The sequence below is a fragment of the Vitis riparia genome, unplaced genomic scaffold (genome assembly GCF_004353265.1).
Source record: "Vitis riparia cultivar Riparia Gloire de Montpellier isolate 1030 unplaced genomic scaffold, EGFV_Vit.rip_1.0 scaffold586_pilon_pilon, whole genome shotgun sequence".
NCBI classification, from domain to species: domain Eukaryota; kingdom Viridiplantae; phylum Streptophyta; class Magnoliopsida; order Vitales; family Vitaceae; genus Vitis; species Vitis riparia.
Genome location: NW_023269706.1, coordinates 161,047 through 187,919, shown reverse-complemented (window position 1 = coordinate 187,919; position 26,873 = coordinate 161,047). Strand labels below are relative to the sequence as shown.

Genomic DNA, 26,873 nt, shown 5'->3' with positions numbered 1-26,873 from the left:
TGACCAGGACAAAAATTTAATTATAAACCCAAATTCAAAAACCTCTACAAGGAGTAATTGAGAGTATAATTGTAATCCATACCTGGGATTCCTCAAGCGGCTTGTCAAACAGGCAACTGCCATTTTGATTCCAGTCACCACCATAAAAATGTCTTGGAGATTGCAAGCGCCAGAACTTGAGCGTCTTGCTTGGTACTTTCTTTTGTATATAAGAAACCATATTTTTAAGAACAACCTTAAATCCATCGTGCATTCCAAGCAAAGGAAGTATTGGTTTCCCTGCCTTATAGAAAACAAGAGGTTTCTCTTTTGGGAATTTATCAGGGCCCCACCTAGTCAAAATCAAATTAAAAATGAATTCCAAGGTCAACATGTATTTCAAATAGTTTGAAATGTACGACAGGAGTCACAGCATGCAAACATCTCATAACATTCCAACTAAATAGCCACAGCCACTTCCTTGCTACATTTATTAACCCAATCTTACATAAGTCAAATACAAGAAAAATTGATATAGGAGTTTTTTTTTTTTTTTTTTTTTTTTCGGTAAGCAAAATTGATCAGGGTTTTGTTGCTATTTTTAGACTGGTAGATGTAATCAAATTTGTAATATCTGAAAATATCTTCGGATTCCAATATGCATCTTATGCTTTTCTTTTTCTTCTTTTTATTTTTACTTTTTTCTGTTTTCCCCTCTCACTAATTTTTGGTAGTATCTTATAGAGGAGGCTTTTCAAATATTTTGCAACAACAAACTCATTAAAATTGCATGGTAAGTACTATCTAGTTCTAGAAACCTTTTACAGTTATCTATATTTATTCTGTCCTACCATGCAAGAGAATATATACATATGTGTGTGGTAAGAATTTAAGGTGCTCCTGCATTAATCCCCCAGGCTGGAAAAACTCAATTTCAAGTTCCTGTCATTTTTCATGATCTATTAAATCTCAAACAATCATTTCCACCCTTCACTGTCCCCCTTAGGCTTTGTTTGTATCATGGAAAGTAATAGGCAAAGGAAAAGAAAAAGGAAAGAATTTAAATTTTCTTGTTTGGTTTATGGTGGAAAGAACTAAAGAAAATACACTATAATAAAAATTATTAAAAAAATGAAGAGAGGGAGTCCCACCGTATCAACCCGCTGAAGCTATGGAAAAAACCTGTCGATGGTCCATTGTCTTAACTTTTGCCCAAAACCCATCTTTTCCAATGCTGATAACAAAAAATCCCAGTTGACATGGTCTTAGGTCTTTTCAATGTCGATTTTGCAAGCCCTCCTTCCCCCCTCCCCCCCACAATTGACATTCTTCAATCCATTCACCAAAATTTTAGCCAGCAATTTGTATGGCCATCTCACTAAATTATTTTATTTTATTTTTTGATGAATAAATAGCAATATATTAATAAAAAGGCACATCAAGGAAGCGCCCCAAAGTATATATGTGGTATACAAAAGAGGTTAAAGAACCCCTTAAACAGAGCCTAACTAATCTACAAAATCCACACAAGAAAGGGGGCCAAAGTCTAAAAACCCCTTGGCCTAAGCCCATAGGTTACAAAGGAAGAAAGATTTACACCCTTGAACCGAATGACCCTCATTTTCAAAAGCCTTACTGTTTCTCTCCTTCCAAACTATCCAAAAAAGACACAATGGAGCTGCAAGCCACACTTTCTTCCTCTTCTTTCCCACACAAGACCCAAGCCACCTTAATAACACCTCTCTAATTGAATATAGGAGAACCCACGACACCCCAAAAAGGGAAAACAGTAAGTTCCATAAACTTCTCATCAGCTCACAATGCAAGAGGATGTGATCGATGGACTCTTCCTCTGAAAGACACAAATAACATCTGTTAGCCAAAGGGCACCCTCTCCTCTGAATTTGATCCAAGGTTAAGACCTTTTTCCACGTAACCTCCCAAGCAAAAAAACTCACCCTCGGAGGCACCATAGAGTTCCAAATTACTCTTGCAGGAAAATCCCCTTGTCTTTCCGGTTCCAAAACCTTATAGAGAGATTTGACAGAAAATCTACCATCCTTTGACTTTGTCCAAACTACTTGATCTTCCACATCACTATAAACCCTCCTCCCTTGCAGTCTTAAGAGAAAACACTCCACATCAAACACCTCCCAGTCGTTAAGCCGCCTAGAGAACCGAGGAACCCACACTCTCCCTCCAAAGTGGCTCCATACATCCTCCACCTAGGCCTCCTTAGCCAAGGAAATAGCAAATAAGGATGGAAAAGAAATACACAAAGGATCATCTCCATACCACATGTCTTTCCAAAATCTAACCCTCCTACTATTCCCCACAAAATAAACCATATTGTTGCCTATCACATCCCAATCTCTCCTAATAGTTTTCCACAAACCAACCCCAAAACTACCTCACATCACAAGACCGCCAACCGTCTGCTTCTTCCCCATACTTCCCACAGATAACTTGCCTCCACAAAGCCTCCTTTTCCACCGCAAAATGCCAACTCCATTTGCACAACAATGCCAAATTCCTCACACCCAAACCACCATTTCATTTATCTAAGCAAACAATAGACCAATCTACCATATGAGGCTTCCTTTCCAAAGCCCCACCACCCCAAAGGAAATCCCTTTAGATCTGCTCCAACCGCAAACTCACACTCCTTGGCGTATAGAACAGGGACATACAGTAGATAGGTATACTGGACAGAGTGCTCCAGATCAAGGTCAACCTACCCCCTTTGGAAATATATTGCCTTTTCCAAATCGAAAGTGTTTTCCTCAGCCTCTCCTCTACCCTATCTCAAAGTGCCACCTCCTTAAAACGAGCACCCAAAGGAAGCACCAAGTAAGTATACAAAAGCATGCTAAACTTGCAACCAAACTCAAGAGCCAACTCCTCTACATTCTCCACTCTCCCTACCGGAATGAGCTCACTTTTGCCCAAATTCACCCTCAACCCTGACATGGCTTCGAACCCCATAAGAAGGCAAGTCAAGTAGGACATCTGATCTAGAGAAGGCTCACAGAAGACTAAAGTGTCATTTGTGAACAATAAATGAAAGATCTCCACTCCCACACCTCCTTTACCATTGAACCGCCACTTCGGCAAAAACCCTCCCTCCCTTGCTCTCTTCAACAAGCAACTAAGAGCCTCCATGACAGTCACAAAAAGGTAAGGGGATAAGGGATCCCCTTGTCTCAAACCCTAAGAATTTTGGAAGAAACCGGGGGGTTCCGTTAATAAGGACGGAGAAGCTGATAGTGCCAACACACCATTGGTCCAAGCTGATCCACTTAGCTCAAAACCCATCCTTTCCAACAACCAAAAAAGAAAACTCCAGTTTACATGGTCGTATGCCTTCTCAATATCCAGCTTACAAAGGATGCCACCACCTCCGCCTTTCTGCATCGAATCAATAGCCTCATTAGCAATTAACGAAGCATCTAGGATTTGCCTTTCCTCCACAAAAGCATTTTGGGACTTGGAATCTATCTTTCCCACCACCTTTTTAAGCCTATTAGCTAGCACCTTTGCAAACAACTTGTAAAGGTTACCCACCAAGCTTATAGGCCTAAAATCCTTGAGATCTTCAGCTCCCCCTTTCTTAGGAATTAAAATCGGAAAATAGGCATTAATGCTCTTCACAAACCTGCCTTGATTATGAAAATCCTAAGAGAACCCCATAACTTCCTCCTTCAAAAAACTCCAGTTGAACTGCTAAAATGTCATTGAGAAACCATCAAGACCAAGAGCTTTATCTCCATTGAGGTCCGAGAGAGCACCAAAAACCTCTTCCTTAGAGAAAGAACCTCTAACATTGCTGCATCCCCCCCCCCCCTCCAAGGACCCCAACCTACAACTCAATGCATTTGGGCCTCCACTCCTCTGTTTCAGACAAAAAGGAGTGGAAAACCTGAACCACTCTATCTTTGATGTCTCGCTCTTCCGTTACCCAAGTCCCATTTATCTTGATCTTCACCATAGAGTTACCTCTATGAGCAATAGCCATTTTGTGGAAAAAGCCAGTATTTCTGTCTCCCTCCCTCAACCATAACTCTCTAAACTTTTGCCTCCAAGAGGTTTCTTCCATTATCACCCACTTCTTGTACTCCTCCAAGGCCTGCTTTCTGAGACTTTGCTCTTCTACAGTCAACACCTTGTCTCCTTCTACAGAATCCCAAAACACCATCTGCTTCAAGGTTGATTCCTTTCTAGCAAAGGCACTTCCAAACACTTCTCTATTCCAAGTCTTCAAGTTAGCCTTAAGTGCTTTAAGTTTTTCAGACAAAGTGAAACTGAAAGACCCTTTAAACTAAAGCCCATCCACCAACTCCTTAACAAATCCTTAAAACCATCTTCCTTCAACCACATGTTCTCGAATCTGAAGGGGAAAGGGCCCTTCCTCACTCCTCCGCCATCCAACAAGATTAGGCAGTGGTCAGAAACAAGTCTGGGAAGAAGACATTTAACTGTCCCACTGAAATAGCTCTCCCAATCCTCAAAAACTAGAAATCTATCCAACCTTGACTGTAATTGATTATTCAAACCAACCCTCCACGTGAAAGAATCCCCTTGCCATCTCACTAAATTAATTGGCCTAAAGTTAATATCCTTAGCCCCTACTTTCTTAGGCACCAAACAAATGAAGATTGCATTAAGACTCCTAACAGGCAAACTGACTCATGAAATTCCTGCAGAAACACTAACGCTGCCCCTATCACAATAGGCTAGGAACTCTATCAGAAGGCTATCAAAAACTATCTGGCCCAAAGAGATCCTTATCTCATCTCCAGTAAGCTTAGAGGGGCGCCTACACATCCTCCATAAAAGGGGCCTCCACACCCTACTTGTCAGTGGAAGATATGGATTTAAACACGAGCCCCTTTGGCTTAACATTAGGGATGGGAACACCAAACTTTTTCACAGGATGGCAAATTCTCCCTTTCATGAGAACACTAAGAGTAGAAGGATCTTAGGTGGAGGAATCTGAGTGGAAAGTTTGGTGTTCCCATCCTCTTCTTTAAGCCATCCCCTTCTTTAACTTCATGGAGACTTTCATCTCCATGAGGTTTCTGCCATGATGGCCAACCTCTTATTTCCTCCACAATTACTCTTCTAGCCTTAGCCTCCTGCATTGAAATTGGGCCCTCTTTCTCTTTGTTATCCCAAATACTAGTTTAATTTTATGGTTTTACAGATCTACACATTTCCAAACACAAACCCTATTCCATCTCCAAATCCTCCTTTAGAGTTTTAGCTTTTTGTCCAAGAATTAACAATGGGAGCCCCTAAATCATAACTTTTCTACCAGCTTCTAACTAAATAACTAAGCCTCACATATTCTCAAACTTAAAAACGACTTTTACCCTTTCTCACACTGCCACCGTGAAGGAGGATAGGAGAAAAATACGAAATTGGTCTCAGGAGGATAGACTGACCCACAGAGGAAAAGTGCTCCTCCCAATCCCTAAAGATCATAGATCAATCAAAACAAGGAGCAAGAGAACCATTCGATTCACCACACAATGGAACCAACCACCACACACCCAGAAGAAGGAAGGTCCACAAGATTGTATTCCTCAATAAAACTTGAGAAATTTCTCATAGCTCTAGACAGATAATTTCCATTTTTTCTTTTGTAAGGGAACCAAACCACATTGAAATCTTGCCCAATACACAAGGGCTCCTCCCGCAACCCTCTAATGGGCATACAACTCCTCCCAAAACTGGTCTTTCCACTGTCACCACTGGCCCATACATCCCTATAAACACCCAAACAAACCTGTTCTCAGCATTCTTAAACTTGCAGGAAAGGAGTCTTTTTGTTCCTTTCCCTGGTTGCTTCTATGCATTTTTTTTTGTATACTTCATGTGTACTTCACTACACCTCCTTTTAGGTGCCTTTAATACATGTTTTCCCGTTTGCCTATCAAAAAATAAAATTCTTAAACTTGCAGGACATAAAGAATGTCCCACCCCCATCTCTGAAGCACTGAAGGACTCTAACATCCCAAAAAACCATGATACCTCTTGCAGACTCCTTAGCTTCAAGAATGCTCCACTCCAAACAGCAACTAACCCCTAGGCTCTTCAGTACACCTTCTGACATAGCCTCCATTTTAGTCTCTTGGAGGCACAGCAAGTCTAACCTGTGAACTCTCAAAAAATACTTAATCACCACTCCTTTATCTGGATCATAAAAGCTGTAGACATTCCAATATTCTCAACTTCATGGATCAACCTTTGCTAAAGGCCAACCATTAGAACCAGTTACAGTCTCTTTGGTCCCATTACCATCATGATTGATCAGGCCGAAAAGCTTAGGCAGCTCCCCATCTTTGCGAGAACAGGTCCTTTCCCTTTTCTTTTTCCTTGGAAAAGGGAATCTTGACTGGGCACTTCAAGCTTCAATATCCACCAAAATCTTCAGAATATTCTCCTTATAACCGTTAACTGACATGCCCACATTATTACAAAACCACACGAATTTCCATTTCATCCAAGCAGTATGTTCTCTAGTCTCTGAAAATGAAACCCCTTCATTTTCCTTAAAGATCTTAGTCCTCCCATCTTGAAGAATCATCCTCAAAGGGCCCTCCCCATGCAAAGGTCTGACAGCTTGCCTCAAGTCACCTTACACCTACAAAGCCTCCTCGAGTTCCTTCTCCCAATTTTCTTGCTGAGCATCCCCCAACCCCAAAGAAAAAGGAGAATAAAGAGAAGCACCCAGAACCCTACCCTCAAAGGAGGAATCAGAAACCATAGTAAGGATCAAAGACTCAACTAGGTGAATATTGTTGAGGCTTCATATTCAACAAGCCTTGACCATCAAGTCCTAAACAGGCATTCTCAAGCCATTATTCAAACACTTAATGGGTTTTTGGACAATGAACAATTTCACTACTAAGAGCTGAAGAAAGTAGCTCACTTGCATTACCATCATCATCGATTCATGCAGAATCCAGTCTATAAAACTATATCATTTTGAACATTTTATCCTCACAACTACCTTATGCTAAATCCCACGGCTCATAGTTGCCTTTTGAAATATTCCCATACTAGCCTCAGCTCGTCTTCATCATTGAAGCATTTATACCACCTGTGAAAGATCTTCAATCACATGCCTCAACTCAACCAACTTTGTTAACTGTTCCAATTTTCTCTTCGTCGACATCCAACCATGGTCCAGATCTAGGGTCAGCATTGTACCAAATGGATGCAGCAAGAGCAATCAAACTGTTGTCTGCTACCATGTAAGTGTAATCTATGCTATATTTATAATTTTCCAAAAAATAAACAAGAGAAAATGACTAGTGATTGTGATGTGTTTGACATTACAACCCAACTAAAGAGCTTCTAGGATTTATAAGGCCTATGAACAACTCCACCATATGATTTTCTGTTAATTCCATGAAAAAAGAAAAAAGGAAACTATTAAAAATGGCTACAACATTAGCCCTTGGTTACTCCTAATGCCTTTTTGTTTTTTGATAGGTAGATTTTTGTCCCTTTACTGATTGAGCTAGGCCTCAAGGGCATACTCCAAGTGCCTTACACTACTTAAATCACATGACCCCTAGTAAGACTACTTAAAAAATACTAGAACAAATAGAAATCTATGGAAACTAAAACAAAGCCACAAAAAATATGCAGGAAAAAAAATGTCAATTGAAACATGACATTCCACTGGCCTAAGATAAGTTTACAAGTAGGCTTTCTTGGCCATTAAGCCTCTTGGGTGCTCTTGGGTTAACTTTAAAAAACTTTGGCATCAGAGGAACATTTCAAGAAGTTGACTTATGAATACAATATGTGAACTTGTTCTCGCTTTGATTCTTCTTTTCCCCACTTTATCTTATTATTAGATTTGATATACACCAAATTAAATGCTTTGCAGAATATAGGTTTCTTTTTTCCATTTTCTTTCTCAATCTTAGAAGTATTAGCAGCACACTATAAAAAAAAAAAAAAAAACTCCAAAAACTTTCCCCCAAATGAACTTATCCTTAAAGAATTAGAACAGTGTCACTAAAGGGCTGTTTTGATCATTTTATCTTTTAAAATGAAGATAGTTCAATGAAAATGTAAGAAGAACCAAATTAACCAATAGAATGAAAAGAAAATCCGATACACAAAGACAAATTTAAAAATACATCAGAATGGTAGATAGCTTCTTTCTACCTATCCCAAAAAAAGAAAAAAAGTAGATAGCTTCTTTATGTGCTTCTGTTGCAATTTGAAAATCAGAAGCCATGATTTTTTTTTTTTCTTTTTTTTTTTTTATAAGTAAAGAGAATTTCATATATAAAGAGACGCCAAAAAAGCGACTCAAGGTATACAAACCTATACACCCACCACAAAAAGGGCCAAAGAAAAAGAAGGAGAACAACATCCAGCTGGGCCAAAAAACAACCTTAATAGGATCCCAACCAATCAATAAAATTAACCATAGTTTTTTTTTTTTTTTTGATAAATGAGCGCAAAATATATTAAAAAAGGCCGAAAGGCCGCAACGCATATAGGGAGTATACAAAGCAGCCACAAGGCCAAAAGCGCAAAAACAGAATAACCTCACCAGCCCTTAGGGAGCCGCTAACCACTCCAAAAAACCTAAAAGCGAAGAGAACTCCTCTCCCATATACACCTTAGCCCAACTCCACAAACTACATACAAAAGAATTCTTGAGTGTCTGAATAGCTAAAGAGCCCCCTCTAAAAGCTAACCTATTTCTTTCTTTCCAAACCGTCCAAAAAATACACAACGGAATGGAATTCCAAATCTTTTTCCTCTTTTTACCCACAAAAGGGCCCCTCCAACAAAATAACACCTCTTTGACTGTCTCTAGAAACCATAGTTAGAGGGCATTCAACTATAAACAACTTAGTCTCAGACTAAGGAGAATAAACAAAAAAGTATTTCAATTTCTGGATTGACAACACATCATCCTTGAAGGCCAATCTATTTGTCTTCCAAACCGTCCAAAATATGTAAAGAGGAGCAGCTCTCCACACTTTTCTGCGCTTTTTGCTCACAAAAGAACCATGTCAACTAAGGAGAGTCTCTCTAACTGAAGAGGGCAGCACCCAAGACACCCCAAACAAAGTAAAGAGTAACTCCCATAGGACCCTTGTTTTTTAACAATGAAGAAGAAGATGGTCCATGATTTGTCAAGACACATAAAACATCTATTTGCCAAGGCCCATCCTCTTTTCTGAACAAGATCTAGGGTTAAGGCCCATGATTTTCTGTGCAAAGTTGGACTTCAAAGCTTATAGGCTTCATCTTACAAGTACAAACTAAAACAATGGAATTTGATGTCCAACATGGATACAAGGAATCTGGCACAGAAATCTCCAACAGACCAAGATGCAATATTGTGATGGACATGAAAGCAGGTCTTGACATATTGATTCATTTTCTTATGAAAATGAAAACAGGTGCTGGTCTATGACACATTAAAAAGAGACAATAACTAGGAATGCCCTTGCTAAGTAGTGATGGTTTCTGACAAGACCAAAAAATGTGAATCCCATTTGCAATTTTCCTGTCTCAAGACAAAATCTTTTTTCCATGTCAATCGGTTAATTAACACCTTCAACTGAACAGTTTAGAAACTGTATCAATGCATAAATGATGTGGAAAAACAAGAAATAAAAGAAATCTGCTCATTGAATTATAATGCATAAATTAGAAAAAGAAAAAGGGAGTTACCAATGGCCAGTATTGAAAATGAGAACATCATAGAAATCGGTGATATTGACCCAATCATCTGCGGGAGTATCAACATTTACTCGGTATATTCCTTCCCATCCATCTTGATCAGAAGGTGCTGACTGTTTTGGCTGCCACCTTTGTTTAATCAGTTATGAGCAAGTGAGGTTGCTATTTTCATGAAAACATCAAATCAAACTAAGATTCTTAACAAAGTTTTAGATTAAGTTTGAGGAAGGTTAAACCCTGAATGGCTCTACATCAGAACAATCAACACTCATATAAATATAAATATGGTTTGTTGTTTTGCTTCAAATTAAAACTTCACCACACCTATGCAAAAATATTAGTAGATCTCTTGTTAACAAAGGCATCATTAATGAAATTCTTCCCTGCCTTATCATTTGGGCATGCAAACCAGGTGCCTAACAGTTTATTAGCAGATAAGTAGATGAGGACATCTTTCATACCAAGATTATAGCATGTCGCAAATATTGCTAGTTAATATTTTCTTGAATACATATGTCAAATGAAGAGCTCATTGGAACTTCTTAATATGAAGAAGTAAAAGCTATCACACACCAAGTTGAGCAATCAGAAAAACCCACCACAAGAGCAGGATATCAAGGAATTCAATAGAACATTTAGCTGTAATTTCTAATCAACTTTGCATGGTAGCATCTAGTTCAACATGCTTGAATATCCCAACTTAAGCATCACTTTGTGAACCTAAGAAGATAAAGAAACGTATAACTTGCAGATTAAGGTTGGCAACAGGTTCAACTTCCAAGAAAAAGCAAATACCATGTTCTGTTATATTGTTGAAGTGACCTTGACTCAAATATAAATGAATCAAAGAAACCCAGCACACAACATGTAACCATGCACCATTTCAGAAGCAAACCAAATCAAGCAAGATCCAGGAACGCTAAAGACAATGATGATCTCAGCCAGTTGAATAAAATGGAGGCATAAAATATATTCCCATTTTTATGAAAGAATACATCATCCTAGAAATGGAGAAACCAGCATATTTTCACATGAAAGGAAATGGTAATGTTGTTAATCTGACACATGCATGTATATGTGATCACATACATATGCAACCCATTAAGTGGCAACATTGGTTGGATAGGAAATATAAAGGAAGCCCTCAAAATATGGAAAATAAATCTCCTATTTACATGGGGAAAACTACAGAATGTGAAAATTACGGAAAAGAAATCTTCTGCTTGCAGAAAAATGGCGATAGTGACTTCGTAAGAATTTAGTTCAAAATTGGAAACTATTCTTATCATAAAATAATCAACAAATGAACAATGCATCTAAGTCATTTAGAGGAATGATGACCTTGATTCCAAATCCTTTTCTTCTTCTTTCCTTCTTCACATATACATCATTCACCTAATAAGAGAGCCTCACATGTGCAACAGTAACCTTTTTTCTCTTGTCACACAACAGGTATAGAGTAAAGCAGAGCATGCATTTAAAGATTCTATATTTGTAGTTTCTATAAAAAATAAGAAGATCCCTATGTGTAGATTCCTTAGTGTAATTCAAGTGGTATTAGGTACTTTCTCCATGTTTATAGATTCTTTGACAATATTTTCCCTACCACAAGGCAATGGTGGGCCACAAATATAACTAATAATAGATATCAACACTAAATTAGGTGACTTGAACATTCCCTTAAGCTAATGTTCATAAATGCCATCAGTCACAAAGAAAAAAAATGGTAAAAAGCCACCAAAACAAAGATAGATCGGTTAACACCTTAACTAGATCATCAATATCATTATTGGAAGTTATACATTGTAATTATTTATTTAATGCAAAATCAGTTACCTGGGTTAACAGGATTAAATAACAATCTCCTCATAACATCTTTTCCCGTTAACCATTACTCCAAGGGCATCAAGAGTCCCTCAAAACATTCGAGATACCTCTGACAGCATTTTAATGTGAAAATACATTTTTCTGAAACGGAATCATCACTAAAATGACAAATAAGCGTGTGACAAATAAATGCATTCGCTTTAAATGCTAGAAATTTGAAGGGAAAAAAGGGTAAAACCACATCAAATGTTAAAAAAAAAAAGGGAATAATTTCATCTTCAACTGCTCTATAAAAATGAACCAATACAAACAGCCAGTATGAAATTAATACAGATTCTCTACGCTTAAAATATAGAGAGTAATGTAATTACTAAAACCAAGGCAAGTTATCTACAATTTGGAGAAGAACAATCTATATCTAGAAATTTTGATTATATTGAGCAATGCATCCTGAGAGATTAAATTGAGAAGCAAAGCAACTGGGAAAAAAAATGACGCAACCCTTACTCATATTTCGCAAGCAGCACAGCTCGATGATAGGCCACAGTGACATTGAATTTAGGAAAATAAGCACCTCTCCAAGCCCCCTTCCTCTTCCACCTCTTGGCACCCGCATCGGCCACCCTCAAAATGCAAAGAAACGAAGCCAAGAAATTCTCATTCAAGGAGTCCCCAACAAACCCAATTCGCCTATTCCTCATCAGACCCAGAAACCCAACTGGGTCGATCCTTGGAAAATCACACCCAGAAGGGACCCACCTCCAAGAATTGATCCGACCCATGTTATCCCTCTTGTTCTTGAGGCAGTTCCATGCGTTCCTGTGGAATGGGCAGGTCTCATCATAGATGGGTTCGTGGGAGGGGTCTTCAACCCAATTTCCATGGAAAAGATTGCATTGAGGAGGAGAAGGGGAAAATGCAGGCGTGGATGGGGTTAGAGAGTTATGGCTTTCCGTGGGAGAGTGTGCGTAGAAAGGGAGGAGTGTGGAGTAGAGGTAGAGGAGCAGACAGCTGATGAAGATGATCCCCGGGAAGACAGAGGTCGATAGCTTCAAGTTGCGCATCATCAGAAAAGGATTGATTTGTGTGAGATCAAAATATGGATGGATTTATTGTTGATTGCTGTCATTCAAACTTTGATGAATTTGTCTTTTTTGTAATTTTTATTTATTTATTTATTTTAAATTTTAGATCTATTGTTCATCCCATTTGTGAAAATTTTTAATTTCCTTCCATACATTATATTTTCCAATTAAAAAGATCTACCATTATCAAATTATTTTATGTGATATCTCATGGGACTTACAAGTCTCTCTTAATTTTATAAACGTGTTTTAAAGTTTTAAGTATCTTTAAACTTAAGTGAACAATATTGGGTGCAAACATTAAGAACTTCTCTTAATACATTTTAAAGGCATAAGTCCCTTTACATACAAAGTAACAGTATTTATACAATTGTGTGTGAGTCCTTGTATTTTAAGCCTAGCTTAATTTTATATTATTTTTTTGTAAATTTTGAAATTTATATTTTTATATTAATAGTTTAATTTTATTTCAATCTTGTTAACTTTAATATTTTATTTGTAGTCCAATTGTATTTTATAGGGAAAAATTACCATTTGGAAAGAAATTTCCATTTGTAGTCCATTCAATATTACTTTGGGTAATTGAAAAAATATGAAAGATTTAATTTATTTTTTGAGCTTTTACATTTCTATTTTTATTTTATTTTCATATTTTATTATTCAGACCATAAATGAATTTTGAGGAGAAATTGATATTTTCTACTATTTTAATTAATTTTAGTTTTTGCTTTATTTTATTGTATTTTTCTCATTTTTATTTTATTTTCACATTTTGTAATTTGTAGAATGAAGAATTTTGAGGAGAAACCAATATCTTCTATTCCATTTTTTTTTTTTTAGTTTTAGTTTTATTTTTATTTTTTATATTATAGTTATATTGTTGTTATTAATCTTAATTTTCATTTCTCCTTGTATTGTTAATAGAAATTAACAAAGTTTTTTTATTATTATCTTAATATGAAAAAATAAAGAAATGAGATGTTTTAAATAATAGCTGTTGGGTTGTAGGTGATATGTGTCACGTTATTGTTGAACTTCATCTCTTGGACAAAGAGGAATTTTTCTATATAAATACATACTACCAATGTCTTAAAAATAAATTACTTTAAATAAAAAATATCTTATATTTTTTTCAATTTGTTTTTTATCTATTTAAAAACTCCATAATTAAATTATTGGTTTTTTTAAGAAATGTCAAAATTCTCATACTAGGAATACATGTTATCAACTTTTCAATGCAATTTCTAATACCGAATTCAAGACCTCAACGATGATACTTGTCAAAAAATTTATAATCACATATTGATTTCAATGTTTATATGCCAATATTGAAATTTCATAGTCATCTAGGCATTCATGCATTCCATGTTTTCTCACCTTAAGGCCGCTAAGAAGGCACATAAATGATACACAACATAAGGCGTGCTATCTTCTCTTTGACCCAACAATGCTCCCATGGCATAGTCATTAACATCGCACATGATCTTGAATGGAAGTGAATGGTTAGGAGGCCTCCTAATTGGTGTCAAAGTAAGAAACAACTACAACTTATCAAATGCTTCTTGACATGTCTTGATCCATTTAAAATCTAAATCCTCAAATATTAAAGCTCACAATAAGAGATCTTTGGAAAATCTTGAATGAATCTTTTATAGAGCCCTACATGCCCCAAGAATAGCCTTACCTCTTACTTACCTCCTTAATGGTAGTGGGTGGAGGCAACTTCAAATTGAGCTCGATCTATGATAGATCCAAGGACACAAAAAAAAAAAAAAAAAAAAAAAAAAACACGTGAAATTTCAAAGTTATATCGTCAAAATTGTGTGTTGAGTATATGGTGGATACAAAATATGGAGAAATGCCAAGTGATGTCAGAAAATTAGATATTTCATTTATATTTATTGAATTTTCATATTTGTCACCAAAAACCCACTCTACTCATCTTGCATGTTTTAACCACCAACACACAACTTTTCCTTTAAAAGAAAAACAAATGTAATTTTAACTACCAAGTTCTTTAAAAATAGAAAGGGATAATTATTGAATAGGTTGAACTAGAAATGATAATTACCCGAAAGGGTCACCTAACCAATTTTTTCATAAGACCTATTTTCCCTTTAACTCACCATTTTAAAATACTACTTGCTAGAAAAAAAAAAAAAAAAAAAAAAAAAAAAAAAAAAAAAAAAAAAAAAAAAAAAACTATCTTTTTTCTGCACTTCTATTTTGCCATCATTGCACTGCCCTCTCCGGCCAAGCCTTTCTTTTCTACTTCTTGTCTTTGTCTTGGTGTCAACATTTTTATTCGACCTTGTTATTGTCATCATATGTCAAATTCTTTCTTATTATTATTTTTTATTTATATTTAAGACATCTTCTTTTTATGATTTCACTTTCTAGGATTCATTTTGGGTACCCTTTGACACCAAGTTCAATTTCTAGGGCTTTGTACACAAGATATCCTCTTTGCATTAATTTCAATGTCTAAGGTGTCATGTAGATATGAATTTCTAAGGTTTCATTGTGGGTGTTTGAGTTAAATATGAATATTGTGTATTTTGTTACATTTTTCCTTCCTTTTGTTGTTTGTCTCTCTTATCAATGAACACATTAGTATCCTTATGATAAGGTCTTTAACCATTATTTATTTTCTTTTCCAATTTAGAGAGAGAGAGTATCCTTATGATAAGGCCTTTAGCCATTATTTATTTTCTTTTCCAATTTAGAGAGAGTATCCTTATGATAAGGCCTTTAGCTATTATTTATTTTCTTTTCCAATTGAGAGAGAGAGAGAATCAAACCCCAATTCCCTCTTCATTATTTTCCAAAGAGAAAATGAAAAATAAGAGATTTTGGATTTGAAAACATATATGGAAATTAGAGGAATTATGGGTAGTCTAAGCTTGACGGTAGAGACACTTACAATTGGATTCTTGATATCATGGTTTTGTCTTTCATTTATGAGAGCAATTTAACATTTATATGTTAAAAATAGAAGTAGTATTCCAAGAAAAAAGAACCACAACAAAATTGGAACTATGGTTTACTTACATATATAGGAAAACATGATTTTAGACAAAATTGGGACATTTTAAATTGACTTCTTGGTTTGGAATGGATGTTGGTAATTAAACTTCTCGAAATAAACATAGGTAACACAATTAGATCTTTGGAAAGAAACATTTTATGCATACATTTTGAATGCGCACAATTGAAATCTTACTAGGAACTAAAAACACAATTGTAACTCTTGCAATCCACTTGTGGTGAGTGTTCATTAGTAGTTTGTTTCCACTAAATATGTTTTCTTTACATTTTGTTATAGGTCACACATTGTTATTATTATGTTAGAACTGTTAAGGTTTTTTGCTTCAAGTAGACATTTTGACTTTTTCCATGCAATCATTCTTCTTTTCCCCCTTATAGTGTTTTTAATTATTATTTTTTCATCCTTAAAGCTATGTAATTTGATTACTAGCCAAATTCAAGTCTAAATTTATGTATAGCCTTATTTACCTTGCTAGAAATATATCACCCACCCCATACCTAATTAGGCTATTATGCATGATGTTTAGGATGCATTGGATGGAATATGTATTACTACATGGATGACATTCATTTTCTCTTTAAATTAAAGTTTAAAAGATTTGAACAAAGAACCTATAGGCACATTTATATTTGTTTTCAAAATAAAGTTAAGATGTTTTCATATCATTTAATTTAAAATTAAGATTAATTTTTAAATGTTTTATTTGAATAAAGAAGTAAAAAACTTTTAACTTACATGATAAGAAAACAAGAAAACAAAACCTAAAAGTCCTAAGATAATGTTTGCAATCAATTATTACTAGTACATGGCTCAAAATGTAATTTCACAATGTGGTGAATATTTTGTTGGACTCTTTCTAAGTCTAAACAATATATGTTTAGTAGTTCATGTTTCTTCGTGAATTTCATAAATTTGTATAAGATATAAATTTATTTCCTTCCAAAGAACTACAAGATAATTATTTGTCTAAATGCATAAAAATTTAGAAACTTATTGAGAGTTAACATTGCTGTTGTATAATAATGTACAAATACACTAGCTTGACGTGCTTCTAAGAATGTCAATGGATAAAAATAGACATCACTAAGAGTACCTATTTTATCATAAATAGTGGATACGATAAATATGCATCACACTTACAACATAATTACACTAGTAGTATAATAGATTACAACAACACTTAATGTATTCAAATTTTGAAAAATTGAATGAAATTTGATGTTCTTAGTTATTCGTCAATGGTTGTAGCATGATCTATGTCATAAATAGACCTTAGAGGGTAAAGTAAGTTCCAACTTAATTTAAATGTCATACATAGTTGTCTTTATAAATGTAATTTCTTAAATGAAGTGTTATCATCTGCTTCTACCCATTTATGATGTGTGGATTGTAAATTGAATTTTCAAATGTATCTCCAACATTATTAATCCTTTTAATTAACCTTATTCCATTGGGTGAATGTTATCTTTTTAAAAGTTTGAATAAATGAAACAAAGTATTTGACTTTGGTTTGTTTTACCCTAGTCAATAAGATATAATAGTTAACATTTTGGCCATAATCAATGTGATATAATAGTTAACTTTTCGGCCCTTATCAATAAGATATAATAGTTGACTTTTATATTTCTTGGTAGGGAATGTAATTACTTTGGACCCCAACAACCTATAAGGGTTTGATTAAAGGTTATTAGTATTAGTAGTGTTTGATTTTGTCCACCTTAAAAGGAACAAGTTTGAGGCTAACCACCCATTTGTCTTTAGTCCCATGTAATTAGGCGCCATTTGATATCTAACAACTAGAGTAAGATATTTTGAATGTATTTGATTTTGATTTGATATGAAATTGTTTTGATATAAATATGAAAATGTTTTGTTAGGAAGTTTTGAATGTTAATGCATGTTTAAACTCAAAAAAATTTATGCAAAAAATTATACATCATATCTCCTATTTGCAATCATAATTGAAAATTTTTTATCCATGAAATTGTATTAATATTCCTTATTAGGTTTTGAGTTCATTCCTCTTCGTCGATAATTTTTCAGGTACTCTCAATTCAGGCAAGAAGTGATAATTATGATAATATTTTGGCATTATTAGGACTTTTGGTTTAAACTTTATTCTTTTGGATATTGTTTAAAAGTTAGAGTTTAAAAGTTAGAATTTAATGACTGTTTGAATTGTTTAATTTGAAGTTGTTTGGATAATAACACTTTAATTGATGTATTAGTTTTAAAGTTGAGATTTGAAGATTATAGAATTTTGTTCTACTGCTCTAAACAAGAATTTAGAGTAAAAGAGGAATATTTGTCGTTTCCACTTTGAGTCTTCGAACTTGAGGCGTGAAATGACCATTACGCCCCTGAAGCAAGTCTTGGGGTGTGATGATAGACTTCAAAATCTAAACCATTTAACAAAGTGTAAACTCCACTTACTCTCTCATTTACACCCTTGTCTCTTAGTTGCTCTTTGATTATCAAGTCTTCCCATCTTTTAGATACCTTAGCCACATAACCTAAAAATCATAAGGCTTCATCTAGATTTTTGCTCATAAATTCTCCCCCAAACATTGTCCTATGAAGTTGTTTCATCTTGAGAGACATGCCATGGTGAAGGTAGGCTCTGACCATCTCCATATATCTTCGGAAACAAGCATAGAACTTCTCATCTTCTAGGGTTCTAGAATTTAGATTTCCTTCTTCAATGAACTAATCTTATAAGATGGGAGGAACTTCTTAAGGAAAGTTGATTGTAGTTCATTTCAATTTCTAATATTATGAGCCCTTAGGCTGTTCAACCTAGACTTGGCTTTGTCTTTCAATGTCAAAGGAGAAGAGTTTCATGTGCAAAACTTCTAACGACACATTAGCTTCTTAGAAAGTTGAACATATTTCTTCCACATCCTTTGTATGTGTATAAGGGTTTTCGTTTTCCTTACCTCTAAAGATTAGTAGTAGCAGAACCAATAATGGTCGAATAGTGACATGATTCTGATTCTAAGGTATGACAAAGCATGGCGGTTTGCTTATCCTCATCTGGGACATGAGATTATGGTTGTTTTTATGGTTAATAATGGCTAACATGATCATTGGTACATAATGCATAATTTCATATGAGAATATCCTCATTTATGAGAATTTTTTTTTGTGAATTCAACACTCTTTTCTATGTGTGAGTACTAATTTGGCCCTACATGCCTCTTATGAGCTCAATTTCTTACTTATTTGAGTTTTGAGAATGATTGAATGTCTTGTGGACTAATCCATGGTTCTTTTCTTTGACCTAAATCACTCATTTTTCAAATTAGTGATTTTTATATTTTCTTGATTTTAGAAACATGGATAAATCTCACAAATATTAATTAAATTGGATAACCTCCACCTCTCATGAGCTTCTTTCCATGATCATTAGAGGGTTGGGGATGTAGATTGATCCATGAAAATTAATTTGGGCATTAGAAGGACCCACATTCTTTGATTTTCAAAAATCACTCAGTTGCCTTGTTTTTTACCCTTAAAATAATTTTTCTAAATTTTGACTTTTCACTTGTCCTAAAATATTTTTGAGGCTTGGATAATTTTTTAGACTTCATAAATGTATGAAATAATTTTTGTTTCATTAAAAAGCTTTTTCCAAGCTTGTGGAATAAAATGATTTTCCAAATGTTTAGATTTTGCCTTAATTTTTACCCCTACAATATTTTTATTAGGTCGATGGTTTTTAATTGCTTTTGATATTTTTCATATACTATACTTCTTAAATAAGGTTTTGGGCTTTGGTTTTATTTTAAAATCATTTTCCAAGCTTGAAAAATAATTTCATCTTGAAATGTTCACTATGTTGACATGGAGTAATGAAATAGTTTTTGAAATTTGGGATGATTGGTGCATATTTAGGTACTGTATAAATTTTTCATGTGTTTTAGGTTTTAAATATGTTGTATAATTTTTTGTTTGATTTTATTTCACTTCAAGTCTTGTTAAATAAATCCACTTTTGTATGATGTGTTGTTCAACCCTATTTGTGAGTGATGGATATGTTTGGTTAAATCTAGGATAATTTATGCAATATTAGGCACTTTGGGCTTTAAGATTGTATTATAGACACTCCGAGGATGTCAAGTAATTTTTTTTTACTTTTTTTATCTCATCTCCAACTATTTTATTCGGATTTATTTTTTAAGTACCTATGTGTTGTCCAACTTATGTATATATTTATAAACTTGTTAATTCAATCTTCTTTTGCATGCTATTGACCTTCTTTGGCCCTTGGTAATATAGACATTTTGTACATGTTAACCTAGTCTTCCTTTGTATCATATCTCTACTTTTACTATTTTATTTGGATTTATTTTATAATTGCATACCCATTGTCCAATTTTGATCCTTTTGCATGCTTAGTGTATTTTAGATCACCTTGATGTTAGTTTAGTTGATTTTGCTTCTTGATTTGAGTTGTGTATATATATGTTAATATATATTGGGTGACTTGTCTTTGCTCTACTCTTTTAGGTTTAGATATCTTAAGAAGAAATTTGAGGATTTATTAACTACCTTCGATTTCATGATCTTTCACATAGTTTAAAACTTAATTAACTATATCACTCAATCCAATATAGAAGTTAGAAAAGTTTTTATCTTCTTCACTTAAACGATTAGCAAATAGATTTTAGATAACTTCATAGTCAAAATGGCTGCATCCATGACAAGTAAAATATCTTAAGCCTCTTTAGCATGTTTACATGTTATCTCATGAAACTCGTCATAACTCATACCATTAAAAATGCTATAGAAAGTCTTGACATATGCTTCATTGCTTTCATTATCAAGTTTTATCCTATTCATTTTTAGGATTAAGTTCACTAGTAGTTGTCCTAGCATCATCCACCTTTAATAGAGGTCTCCATCCAAATTCAACAGAATTTCAACCCTTTCAACTTGCATAAAATCCCATATGGGCTTTTCAATAGAGATAATGGTTTTCACCTAAATGAGGATTATCTAAGGGATGATTCAACTCATTGTAGTTCCATGAATCAAGAATAGTGGCTCTTGTACAAAGGAAGTAAATAATATTATTGCACAAAATATTCATTCTTTTTAGTATTTCTCTTTTCATAAAAAATTCTAGTAACTATTAAAGCCAAAGTATTTTTCTTTGGAGTTGTAAATCTTAGAAATTGTGTAGCAAAAACAGAAGCCACAATGACAAGTTATGAAGAGGAGAGAGTGGAATAGAAACGTATGAAATGAGAAGCTCTCATTTAAACTGATAACAATACATGCTCTAAGATTATGACCATTACTTCTTTTTCTTAAAAATTGATGGCAGAAATGATAACCCAAACTCTACAAAGAATGTTGTCAGCCATCAGGGAAAAACATCATTCACATGGCTTCTTAAATAGCAAAATTTTTTTATTAACAATATAAATACATTCTAATCACTAGGAGCAGTATTTACAAATAAGGAAATCATCATCCAGGAATGTACTTGAAATTAGTGTTAGCCCCTGCAGATGATTTAATAACTTGTTTAATCTAGGCAAGGATCTATGGTTAGGCAGAAGCTTCTGCAGTATCTGCTGTTTTATCTTCTAACAAGGGAGTTGTGTTTGACTTGTCAATTCTGGTGGCATGATGCTCACTCTCTTCGTTAAATCTGTCCACGCCATGCAAAAAGATCCCTGCAAGAGTGAACCAGGTTATAAGATTTCATACCCAGTTTTCTTCAAGTTGGAAACTTGTCCCAAATGGTTGCATCTTTTTCCAGTTACAAGTTATTAGATCGTCTATACTGTATAGATGATAAGCTGATAGACAAATGGGTGGCCATAAAAAGGATTTTTGATATAAGAATCATTATACTCCTCACCCCTTTTCCAGGAATGGGTCGAGGGTGAGGTAGGTAACAGCAGTCCAGCTTTAGGGTTCAGAGTAAATAATCCACCCAGAGGAGCACACACCTAAAAGGACCATCATTAAGGACTAGCTCCACCCATTTTGCTATATCATTGTACATCTGTGTTTTGTCAGCATGTCAGTTTCAGCATCATCCACTAATTTAAATGGATTGACCGCATGGTTGCCCAGATGCATCTCTTATCCCCACAAAGATGTCGTCTATTGAGCAAGTATTAACTTAGATGGTTCTTCACAAGAATGCTTAAAGTAATTGATAAGAACTTACCTATGAACCATATTCCAGCTGCTAGAAATAGTATAGATGTTAGAATAAGAGCAGTCTCTCTCCAGTTGTTAACACTATCCTGTGGGATCAAAATAAAACCCTTTTAATGTCATATCTGAACATGTGTAATCGTAAAGCAATCCAGTTGGGAACAAAGTCATGAACAGGAAACTGTAAACTCTATTAGCTGAGAATTTCCCCCAAATATGTTAAATGAATGACTAAAATAGATAAACAGATATAAAGAATCACTAAGTGGCAATATCTACCGTTTGTGTCTAGTTTGAGCTACATTAAGCAGGCACATAACCGAGTCCTAAGATCCATTTTATCACACCAGAGGGGTATTTTCAAACAATTTCCCACAAACTGCACATGCACACTTGAAAGGCTCACTTTACATGTCCACATGGTTTTAGAGTTGAAAGGGACATAAATGCACATTACCTTTTATTAGCAGTATTGAGCTTTCTGTTACAATGCTTTATTTTTCCACTTTACAAAGACATTGGAATAAAGTAGTTCCTCATGTATTTTCCTTCCTTTTATTAGTGGTATTGACCTTTCTTCTTTCTTCCTCTCTATTCATCAAACCTAGTAAATATATTGTAGTCATTCTCAAACAAATCTACTTGGTACTGAACCCATCTAATTCTGGGACTAATCAATCATGTATTTATTCTATATCAAGTTTTAAGAATGCATATGCAGTGAGTGTTGTATGTTAATTATACATTCAACTGGGATAAAAAAATCATCATGCAGCTAATAGGCTCTTTAGATATCTCAACTCTCAAGTCCTGACCTGGCTGGTGAATTTTGTATTTGGCCCATGATACTTGAAAGTTTTAGGCATTTTGAAATTGCCAATTATGCAGGTAGTCATGAATCACTAATCAATATCCAATAAATACACTATGGTTGGTTGTAACTTGGAACCTGGTTGCTAAGTTTAGATTAGATGCAAAGTATTGCTCCATGGGACATAATTTATGTAAACTCATAATGTGACAATATAGTTGCAGTAAGTGTAATCCATGACCTTGTTTAGTGCACATGACGTTGCATAGAAATGGATTATGGTTTCATCAAAATCAAACCAAGCTGTTAAAAATTTACTCCATATGTCACAATTGAGCTTCAATGGGCCTGTATTCTCACTTAGAATCATCAAGGCTTCATTGTTAGAGACTTTGATTAAGGCGTGATAAAAAAATTTTATCCACTTCTATTTGTAGTATTAGGAGCAAAAGCATCCTTTCCCCTGTTTATTAGTTCCATGGTCTATTTTTATTAGGAGCAAGATTTTACTTTCAAGGTTAAAAACCTAAAAGTTTAGAGAGATTCGACTAGTGATAGAGTTAGAGGAGAAAAATGCAAGTTTATCCCTTCACGAGTATAGCAATCTTTTCAGTATTTTTGTCTTTCGGAATAGTAGTTTTCTCCTTCTCCTTCAAACCCTAGAAATACATAAAATCACTATAGAATATATAGTCTGTCCTGTAGTTAGGTTAGAATTCAAATGATTATAATTGATATCTTTGAAATTTGGTTTCCATTGTTGATAAATTGTGAGATTTACTAAGCTCATCTTGCACTATTTCTTCTATAGCTCAGTCTTCATTGATTTTGATGATCATTCCTGTTGAGTTTCAGTAATGACTGATGCCATTGACTCTAAGCTAGAACTGTTTTCTTTACATAAATGATGCGGGAAACTAGAAACATTAGTAGGATTATCTAGCTGACAGAAAGGGAAAGGGAAAGGCAAACCTGGAGAACCCCAACAAGTGGTGATGAAGGAACATCACCAAAAATGTGAATTGAAACAGTAGACATAGCCATTGATAGCGGACGCAAACTTGGTTTCACACAATGGAGGCATACATAATTGACAGGACCCTGCGACAATAAACATTGAATGTAAGTGAATATCCTGAATACTGACCTATGCAGATACTTATTTGTGCTATAATAACATCAGTACAGCATAAGCAACTGGTTTATTTCGTAGCAATACAATATTCTTGAGCCTGTCAACAAAAAGTGTATTGACCGAGTAAATATAGTACCTTTCATAAAGAAACATGATTAATAAATAAATACTTTCATCCGGCATCCCTAGGATATTGTAGTCAATGTCTCCTCAGGCAATTAAAATATGTTGAACAGTGCAGTATTATTAATCATTTTTATGACCAATTATCTAACAGATGCTGAACAGTGGAAAGATAAAAAACAAATAACTAGATATCACCATATCAAGCCACAAGGTAGACTTCATTAACCTGCATATACCACCGGAGCAACCTCTGATATGATCCAATTTCATCATGCATTGCAACTAAGATACAATAATGACAACAGCGAAGTGACTTTGAAGTATGTCATGCATTAAAGAAAACACCTACTGATCAATGTTACGGTTATGTATATAAATATATAGCACATGTGTATCATGCATATGTGTTTATTTATTTACTTAAAAGAAAAAAAGAAGGAAAAGCAGTGTTCTTATTATCATTTGAATGATTTTGCTTCGTTCCACAACCCCCCCCCCCCAAATTCTTTTTCTGGAAGAAGTTTCAAAAATTTTGAAAGATATTAAAAGGGAGCTATTCCTAAAGGATTGATGGCAGTCCATAAATGTGCATAAGGAGAATATCAAAACAAAGTAACAGAGAAGGAAACATAATGGGGAGAATGAAAAGTGTTAGCTGTATATATCTGTACATACCATAATTTGGTTGTTTCCTTAGGGATAATACCTTCCTAATTTAGGACTCTCAATTGTATATATATCTAAGCATTATTCCTCTAATAAAGTTGAAGGGAATTGAGAAATACCTTAGTTGATTACATGGTATCAGAGCCATTGGCTCAAATTCTGGGTTTGTTCTTGGGTCACAGAATAAAAGTGACCTGGTAGTGTCACTGCCTTCAAAGGGGGAAGTGAGGTGTCAAGATCGGCCGGTACCCGAAGTCCGGTGACCTGAAGCTGAACGTGTGAAGCTCACGCGTCCGGACTGAGAAGCAGGACGCGTCAACTCACGCGCCGGCGCGTGGAGGAGCGTAGCAGCTTCTTTTGACCTCCGACCAGTTCCATTGGCGACGCAATCCTGTTTTCCGGCCAGGGTGATCTCGTTCTTGGACTGTGAGAGTCTGCCCTTGGGACGACCCCTTCGCCGAACAAATCTAGAAGTCGATCGAGGGATCGCAAAGACTCATCGACGACTGCGGAATCGCTGTCGCTAGTCCGGCAAACCCTGCCCCTCGATTCACCTTCCTGAGACGCCTTCTTCTCAGATCCCGCCACCCTCTCACGCCTTCTCTCCGCTGCTGAAGCGACGTCGTCTTCCGAGATCATTGAAGGCCCCGACCTCCACTGCCCAGAGGAGCGCCTTTTATTGCTGCTTTTCGGGCCCGACACACGACCCACGTTTGTCAGCAGCCCTGACGAGACCTCTGTCTCCGGCTCGTGTTGCCGAGCTCCAACGCCGGAGCCGATCCAGTTGAACTGCTCCTCTTAGAAACCGGACCGATCTGAGTTTCTTCGCCCATCTTGGTCGCCACAACAACAATCCATTTTCCCTCACAACTTTCAGGGTGAGAAAGAGAGGGAGTCAAGTGTTTGACGCACGCTTTTGACCCTTTGACGCTTTTGACACCTTCTTATAAGAGAGGTACTTGTCTCTTTCTTCTTGCTATGGTAAATTGTAATTTTTGGTCTGGGCTGATTATGTTGGAGATTGAATTTTATTGTCATGGAAGAGAATAAGAATTTTGTTGCTGATATAGTGCCTATTGTGTCAAAAATAACTAAACACAAATTAAATGGGTCTAATTATATTGAATGGAGCAAGACTATCAAAATTTATCTGAGAAGTGTTGCTAAAGATGACCACTTGACTAAGGAACCTCCTAATGATCACACTAGAAAACTTTGGATGCAAGATGATGCACGGTTATTTCTGCAGATGAAAAAATCTATTAATAGTGATATCGTTGGTCTGTTGAGTCATTGTGAATTTGTTAAAGAGCTAATGGATTATCTTGATTTTCTGTACTCTGGAAAAGGAAATGTATCTCGGATGTATGATGTATGGAATGCCTTTCATTGTCCTGAGAAGGGAGCTAAATCCCTCACTGCATATTTTATGGACTTCAAGAAGGTATATGAGGAATTGAATGCACTTATGTCTTTCAGTCCGGATGTTAGAGTACAACAGGCTCAACGGGAACAGATGGCTGTTATGAGTTTCTTATCCGGTCTCCCATCAAAGTTTGAGACTGCAAAATCTCAGATTCTTTCTGGTTCTGACATTGGTTCCCTTCAAGAAGTTTTCAGTAGAGTTCTACGAACTGAGAATGTCCCGTCTTCTCAGCACACCAATGTTCTTGCTGCAAAAGGAGGAAATACAAAAAATGCAAGAAGGGTGAATAACAAAGGAGGAAACAGGGCATTTGAAAATCGTGGCAATGATTCCAGTACTATTGTGTGTTTTTACTGTCATGAGGCTGGCCATACCAAGAAGAACTGCAGGAAATTGCAGAATCGAAATCGGAGAATTCAAACTGCCAATGTTGCTACATCTGATACTGCTACATTTTCAGACTCCTCAGACAAGATCGTCACAATGACAACAGAAGAGTTTGCTAAATATTCACAGTATCAAGACGCACTGAAAGCATCTACTCCTATTAGTGCTCTGGCAGAGTCAGGTAAAACATGTCTTGTCTCCTCCTCAAACAAATGGATAATTGATTCAGGTGCCACAGATCATATGACAGGTAATCATAAAACTTTCTCTACCTTCAGAATACATTCTGCTCCTCCTGTTACTGTTGCTGATGGTTCTACCTATGAGATTAAAGGGTCTGGGATTGTGAAACCAACATCTTCTATTACGTTATCTTCTGTGTTAAACTTACCAAATTTAGCCTTTAACCTAATCTTTGTCAGTAAACTTACCAAAAATCTGAATTGTAGTGTCTCATTTTTCCCTGATCATTGTGTGTT

At 35.4% G+C, this 26,873-nt stretch overlaps 2 protein-coding genes across 2 annotated transcripts in view; both read right to left on the bottom strand.

The window, feature by feature from the left end:
• Positions 1 to 13: 13 nt before the first annotated feature.
• LOC117910087 (protein trichome birefringence-like 12) lies at positions 14 to 12,596 on the bottom strand. Its single transcript, XM_034824140.1, has 3 exons — positions 12,040 to 12,596; positions 9,697 to 9,834; positions 14 to 332 (listed from the first exon to the last, which is right to left on the bottom strand). The coding sequence occupies exons 1-3, from the start codon at positions 12,594 to 12,596 to the stop codon at positions 35 to 37; spliced, it is 993 nt and encodes a 330-aa protein (XP_034680031.1). The 3' UTR covers positions 14 to 34.
• An 8,402-nt stretch (positions 12,597 to 20,998) lies between these two features.
• LOC117910091 (probable sphingolipid transporter spinster homolog 2) overlaps positions 20,999 to 26,873 on the bottom strand; it is a 48,841-nt gene continuing 42,966 nt past the window's right edge. The window contains exons 14-16 of the mRNA XM_034824146.1: positions 23,627 to 23,755; positions 21,854 to 21,932; positions 20,999 to 21,350 (exon numbers count right to left, since the gene is read on the bottom strand). Of these exons, the coding sequence (XP_034680037.1) occupies positions 21,223 to 21,350; positions 21,854 to 21,932; positions 23,627 to 23,755 (336 nt within the window). The 3' untranslated portion in view covers positions 20,999 to 21,222. The remainder of the gene's footprint in view (positions 21,351 to 21,853; positions 21,933 to 23,626; positions 23,756 to 26,873) is intronic.